This window comes from Leptonychotes weddellii, chromosome 4 (assembly GCF_054177405.1).
Source record: "Leptonychotes weddellii isolate Sample4059 chromosome 4, ASM5417740v2, whole genome shotgun sequence".
Taxonomy (NCBI): Eukaryota; Metazoa; Chordata; class Mammalia; order Carnivora; family Phocidae; genus Leptonychotes; species Leptonychotes weddellii.
Window position 1 is genome coordinate 53,076,846 of NC_138372.1, and position 7,691 is coordinate 53,084,536.

General features: G+C 39.7%; 1 protein-coding gene across 2 annotated transcripts in view; it reads right to left on the reverse strand.

The window, feature by feature from the left end:
• The window catches only part of ANKRD13C (ankyrin repeat domain 13C), an 88,759-nt gene extending 82,099 nt beyond the window's left edge, over positions 1-6,660 (reverse strand). The window contains exon 1 of one of the 2 annotated variants that reach the window (XM_081818621.1): positions 5,771-6,660. In XM_081818621.1, the coding sequence (XP_081674747.1) occupies positions 5,771-6,215 (445 nt within the window). In that variant the 5' untranslated portion in view covers positions 6,216-6,660. The remainder of the gene's footprint in view (positions 1-5,770) is intronic. The other variant, XM_081818620.1, reaches the window with a different exon arrangement.
• Positions 6,661-7,691: the final 1,031 nt, after the last annotated feature.

Here is a 7,691-nt window from a genome sequence, read left to right on the forward strand (position 1 = left end):
ACTGTTCATTTCTGCTTCCTTTTTTGCCAAAGTTGAAAGGTCAGAATTCCTGCTCCTATTATAGCTCAGTACAGGAAAGGAGAGAAGAGGATTCCCCCCCCCCCCACCCACTTCTGAGGTAGCTCTGCAGATGTGTTCACATCACAATTCTAAGTGTGAAGAAACATTCTAATACTTATAGTGATGCCATCAGGAAACATATCCACTTAACCCAAGGACAGTCCTACTCTGTTAGGAGATACACAAAGACGAAAAGATGAGAGGAAGGTCATATTCACATTGTCATAAAGATCAACTGAATCAACCCTGATAGATCAGTGAAGAGACAGATTTCACTGCCAAAACACCCTCATACTAAGTGAAGGTGCAGGACACTTTAATGGATTATCTTAAGCCTCCAGAAACTACTTCACTTTTTTTCTAAGACAAACTGAGGTCTGCCTTTCAAAAACAAAGTCCAGAAACGACCACAAAAAAACGAGGAGAAAAATACAAAACTATTACTGTTCTTCTAAAAGATGTGCCATCATTTTAACCTTCCTGCCCAAAACTGTTCACCTAAGGCTTAATTCAAGAATTTTTTGGGGGGCGCCTGGGTGGCTCAGTCGTTAAGCGTCTGCCTTCGGCTCAGCTCATGATCCCAGGGTCCTGGGATCGAGCCCCGCGTCGGGCTCCCTGCTCAGCGGGAAGCCTGCTTCTCCCTCTCCCACTCCCCCTGCTTGTGTTCCCTCTCTCTCTGTGTCTCTGTCAAATAAATAAAATCTTTAAAAAAAAAAAAAGAATTTTTTTTTTTGCCATGGAAAATCTAACTTTATAGTCACTTCTCAAACAGACGTAAGATGCATTATTTTCTTGCATCACCCATCATAAAGATTTTAGTGACAAACACAAAGCAGAGAAAATAATATCAAAAGGAAATTTAAAGATGTATATAGAATAAGCCAAAATAAACCTACCACATAGGCACCAACAGATTATCCTAATGCGTCAATTCTCAAACATATATTTTTAATCATTTTGAAATTAAAATGTTTTAAAATCCTTGTCTGAAGAAATCTGCCAGCCACCAGGCAGAGAGGCTATACGTATTAACCATTTCAATACCATTCCCTTGAGTTACCAACATTGGCAGCAACATTCTCAACTGAAATTTAACTTACATTTGAAATTTGTAATCACCTTGTGAAATAGCTACACAAAGAGTATGCTACAACTCAGTAAAAATAAAAATTAACTGTATGGAGAAGATGGCTTGTCACATGCCAGGCAATGTAATTAAAGGCAGCAGAAACTGCCAAATCTCTCAGAATACATCAGAAATTTCTCACATCTAGGAAAGGCTGGTTTAAGCAATTCATATATCAAGGACTTCCATCACTCTGGTATCTCAAAGTTTCTGATGAATGTCCAAGGGAAAGTACTTTACGTCTAAGGATATTTAACTCAAGGGAAAAAACAAAATTACAAGTTTAACAAATAGGAATTGCAGTCAAAATCAAGAAAGTGTTCTATATGCTTCATAAGCACTCTCAATTCTAAAGGTGCTAAAGAAGTAAAACTCATTACCATGGGAATTATAAAAAAAAAAAAAAGCATGTCACCATGATACTTTAACTACCAATGGCAAAAAGTGATTCAGAAAAATTTTTACAATGTGAAGAAAGGCTTAGACTTAAACTTTAATTCTATACTAAAGAAAAAATAATATAGAACTAAAAATACACTAAAGATATAAAGTTTAATAAAATTTGTGTACATTTAATGTAATGTATCTTTTCCCCCACCCCCCAAAAAAATGCTTTTACTAAATATACAATGAGTCATAATCATTTGGCATATCTGAACATAGTATATTCATGATGTTATACCTATTACTGTATTTAACTTATATTTCAAAGATACGTTTGGATCCAAACACAGTATTCCTCAAAATAACTGATGACTCAGAAAAGGCAAATCATACTCAACCAACATTTTACCACAAAAGAAAAAGCTCGATCCTTGCTCCTATTCAAAACAGTAATTTGTAAATATACATTACATACGCACTCCAAAAAAAGTTTATCGAATCAGAAATCACTGGAAACTCAAAGAGCTAATGAATAGTGAGCTAAACAGTGACCAAATTAAGGTTCAATAAGCTTTCCAGCTAGGTAGAATAAAGGATCAAAACTACCAAGATAAAATTTAATAAACGTAAAGTCCTGTTTTAGGTTAAAAAAATAACTGCAAGAAGAGAGAGAATGGAGAGATAGACAATCACTTGAGAAAAAGTAGTATTAAAAAATTAACATACTCTTGCACTGTATTATTTAGTGTGTGCTTTTTAGTAATATACATTACTAAACGTATATTGCTTAGAGCAATAGAGTCTCCTTTTTGTCTTTACTTACAAGGTTAGTCTTGAGCACCATCCTCAAAGGGAAGAATTAACAAACTGAGTTTCATTGAAAGAAGATGATTAAAATTTTCATTTACTTATTTAACATAATTATATAATATTTACTATTTCAGGCGCTATCTAAGCAGTTTATAAACCAAGTCGTACGACGAATGGATACAGAAGTTAGGAATGTTTAACCTTAAGTTAAGAACATGATAGCTCTGTCAAATATCTAAAGGGCTATCATGTGGATGAGGTAGCCCATTTATTTGTGCCATTACATAAAAAAAGAAACAGAACAAAGAAGAGTCAGAGATTTGGACTCTACAGAAAAACTCTGAAAGTTGTCAATGGCAAAATCTCTCCATAAGGCTACTATAAGGGGCCACCTGGGTGGCTCAGTCAGTTAAGCGTCTGCCTTTGGGTCAGGTCATGATTACAGGGTCCTGGGATCAAGCCCCGCATCAGTCTCCCTCTCCCTCTGCCTGCTGCTCTCCCTGCTTGTGCTCTCTGTCAAATAAATAAATAAACTCTTTAAAAAAAAGCTACTATAAGGACTAAATGGGAAAATATATATTAAAAAACTTTGTTGTAAATTACCACATTACACATTATTAGAATTTACTTCTGTGCAGTATAGTGGGTCCTAATCAATAGAAATATTTACAGAGGTTGACCACTGACTTGAGTCCCAGCTATTAGTTCAGTTCCCAGCTTTGCAATTTATACCAAGTATGCAACTTTAGCAAAGTTTCCTTGCATCTCTAGGTTTCACTTTCCTCACCTTTAAAATAAGGATAAAACAGGGCGCCTGGGTGGCTCAGTTGGTTAAGCGACTGCCTTTGGCTCAGGTCATGATCCTGGAGTCCGTGGATCGAGTCCCTAGCAGGGAGCCTGCTTCTCCCTCTGACCCTCCCGACCCTCCCCCCTCTCATGTGCTCTTTCAGTCTCTCTCTCTCAAATAAATAAAAATAAAATAAAATAAAATAAGGATAAAACAATCTGCTTTGCAAGGTTATTGTGAGAATTAAATGTGATAATGTAAGTAACATTTAACACAGTGCTGACACACTCAGTAAATTGTATCATCATCATCATCATCATGTTCTAGAAGGAATCTCTCTGGTGAATATAAAACTAACTATGTGGTATGATGTGGTATGAGTGTATGGCTTTGCTATGCACCTGTATGAGTGTATGAATCTGCTATGCACTTATCATGTTATAACAATCCAAATATATAACTTTAATTTGTTTGGTGACTTAAAAAGCATTTATCTTTTGTAATGTGAAGGAAAAAATATTCTTAAAATCTAAATAAAGCACCCAGGTTAGTAAAATATCAGGAAATAAAGTAATGTAATGGGGAAATTATGCAGCTACAGAAAAAAAGGGACTAAAGAAGTAGCACATTAAATATAACCTACTCTTCCTAGGAGACTTCACAGCATGAGGTGAGAATATATTGCAGAGAAAAAAACAATTACACTTTCCAGAGGTATGTGAACTACTGGTTACAATCATCAGAAATACCAACAATACAAGGGCAGCTAAGTAAATGCAAACATTTGGTATATCAAGGCAATTTAAAAAGTGAAGTTGAGTGGATAAAGGACAAGAGTTTAAGAGATTTAGGATTCTATTTACTTTGAATAGAATTAGTATTTTAATAAACCAACTCCGAAATGTTGGATTACAGAATATGTAAGCCCAATAATCCTATAATTCAGTACCTTCTGTGATTAACCAAGAGGATCAATTGTAAAATACTATCCTATCGTACTTTGTCAGTCATATTTATCTCTCTTCTTTCAAAGGAAATTAACTCTCAAAAAGAAACTTTTATCTGTTTTCACAGATATTTCAAGGTAAATATTTTAAAGGTAATGACCCTATGAAAATATATATATATACATATATACATACACCCACTATGAAGGCCAACTCTGAAAAACTTCCTAATAAACAACGAATAACCTGAAACTACAACACATCTCCTAATACAAACTGTTCCCCAAAGGGTTAGAATATAATTACCATCAACAAACAATATTATGTTTGTTGCAACAACAGTAAAATGAATAAATAAGTGTAGGAATGAAAAACTGGGTGCAGCTTTCAGGTACTTTTTTTAGGATTTGAATTATGATAAATGCCAGTGATATTATTACAATATTGTAAATTCAGATACAAGTGCAGTTGTCAGAGAATTATACAACCAATAGAAATCTTATTTTTTTAATCTCAATTTTGCCCTAATTTTAGATAAGAAGCCTAGAGTCCAATGGAATTAAGGGAGCTTATTCCTCAGGCAAGTATTTCATTAATATGTTATATATTATTTTGAACACAGAGTTGAGTGTGTTCTAATTGAATGTATACAACAGTCATGTTCAGTTAAAAGCAGAGCTATATCTGTCAATTACCCAATTTAAAACGGCTTATTAAATGTTGAAAATATGTGTTTACATTCGTTTTCATTAATAAATGTACTGTTGCTTAAATGTCAACTCAATCACATTATGTTTTTAAAACTAAAGGAACAAAAAATTCAGCTAATGAGTCAAGGAAGAAAGTAGAAATACAGTCCTTGAATAATAAATGATACTCTATTTTGTCATATAGGCTACGATGAAGTTACTATGAAAAATCACAGTACTATTTTTAGTCAGTCATCAAGATGAAACATTATTAGCAATTACGTAAAACAAGCAAAACACTCAAAACTCCAACAAAATTTTAGCTACTCAAGTCACTCTTTACTTGCTCTAGGTATCAAATGCCAACAAATTTCTACCGTGTGGCTTTCAGAAACCAAAGCATTCTATATTCCATCTCAAATGCAAAGTGTAGACACTTTGTATCGAACTAAGTTTCATGAAAGCAGAGAAAAAGAAACAGACAACCTGATGGCAGGTAGAGATCACAACCAGTTGCAATCAAGTTGGAATCTGTACCTGAGTAATGAAGGGAGGTGGGCCATTTATATGTTCAAAATTCGAGATCCCAAGGTGGGAGAGGGGGAGAGAAAGAAAAGAAACAGTTCCATAAACAAAGGAAGAAGGCCAGGTTGGATAAGAGGCAATTTAAAATTTCTTTGTCAAAAATCAATACATTGAAGGCCTGTCTCAAAGATAAACAGCTTCTCAGAGGAAACTCTGAAGTGGGCAAGGAGGAAACATTCCTTTGCACCCACAAGAACCAATCCCCTGACCACTGGCATGCTATTACTGAAACGGTCATAATTTACAGGCATTTGGGCCGGATGATGGGCAAAGGAAAGGAAAGAAAGGTCGGCTGGAGAGAAGCCTAGGATTCCATTGGCCTGGGGAGGCACACGCTAGGTTCGGGAAAGGAGAGGTGGGGAGAGGGACGAGCACTCCTCACCGTGATTATCTTTCTGTCCGATATTGTGCGTGCGGATGAGAGAAGACAGTCTCCTCACATCCCCCTTGAAGACGCACTCGTGTACTGGGTAGTGTGCGGGGCAATTGCCTCCATCTGCGACGACAGCAATGGGGTTGGTGCCCGCTAGAAGAGCCGAGGACTGGGAGGTGGTAGTCACGGAGGAACTGTGCAGCGGCAGGGCCGGGACGCCAGAGGGATTGGAGGAGGCCGGAGCTGTCTTCAGCTGCAGCCGGTGGTGATGGTTACTGAAGATCTTATGACAGGCTTTGCCGCCCTTGCCGCTGCCGCCTGTCCCAATCCTGCCTCCCGTAAAGGTGCCGCCGAGGGTAGCCGCCGCTTCCTCATCCCCGGGCTCCAGAAGGTCCCCCTCTTCTTTGCTGGGCTTGTGGCCTCTCCGCAGTGAGCGGATCTTCTCCCCGGTCATCGCCGCCAGGGGCAGAAAGGGGATCCGGGAGGCTCACCGCCCGCGACGGAGCTGGCGCTGCGGCGGCGCAAGGCGATTAGAGCGGTGGCCAGGCACCTCCAGCGCAGCATGAACTCTCAGAGCGCCCCCGAGCCCGGGACAAACGCATCTCCTGGAGGAAAAAGAGCCGGCTCTCGCCTAGGCACCAAGGGACGCGCGCTCGCTGGGGGGAGCTAGAGCTCAGGTGCCCACGACACCAGAATCCCTGTCCCTGCTGCCGCAGCCGCCTGCCTCACACGGAAAAACAGGGCGCGGCCATCTTACCCTGACTTCTCTCGCGAGAGCTCCCTCGGGAGGACGGAAGAAACACCGCGATAAGTGAGCTGCCTGCTCCCTCCCTTGCACCTTCCACTCCCGGAGAGCAACCCAGAGCCGGCTTCTCCCAGGCACCGTGTTTCCGCCCCAAGCTGAGGACAGGACCCTCGCGGTGGCCGCGCTTTTTCTGTGCAGTCTGAAACTTTTAACCTGCGTTTGAGATATTCGATGCACGTTATGAACGATGACTTAAACCCTCAGACCCCTGGGCCTCCTGCAGAGTAATGCAAACTGACGCCACTGCACACAGGATATGATGTCAGGGAGATGATGCACAAGACACTCATTCACTAACCATTTTACTAAGCATCTACTCTGTGCCATATACTGAACTAGGAAATGTATAAAACGACACTCCTGGCTCCAAAGAGCTCAGCAGAGGAGGAAAGACAATTGGGTGTACAATATTTCAACTGCGCGACGAATGTAGGAAGCTGGATTGCACACACACACACACAAATAGGAGTGACAAATTTTATTGTTGGGGTGTCAGAAAAGTCACCGTAGTTTAGGGGCTGACCGTGGAAAACAGGCTATTCAGCAAATGGGGAGAAGGGAGGTCACTCAAAGTTTTGTTAGATAAATGAATTTCAAGCAGGTGTCAGAGTTTCAAGGAGGGGAGTGGACGTTAAAGGATGGCAAATAATAGTTGTGTAACTGGGATATCACTGGGCTAGTTCCTGGCCGAACTGGACCCATCGTCAAATTCTAAAGAAGCCTAAATCTAACATCCCTAAAGTCTGGACCAAATAACTAAAGCTGTGGGGAACTAGAAGGGAGGAGAGTTAGCGAGATATCTTAAAGGTCTTTTTTCACACATTTATCTCTCCAAAGCCCCATTTACACTGACAGTTGCTTCTCTCAAATCTCTTCTTTCTTAAATTTTATTGCCACCTCCATTCCCCCTGCAAATAAATAAATAACTTGTGGGAACTGGCAACTGGCCTCTCTTCATCCTTCCCTGCCACTCAGGTTTTCACTTCCCATCTTCTCTCAAATCTATTCAAATCAAACTATTTCTGCCCTTCTTTCCTTTCTTTTTTATTTTTTTTGTATGGGGGCGGTGAGGGTTGTTCCAATTATGTTCAAGCATTACCTAATCAGCACCTCAAAGGATCCTAC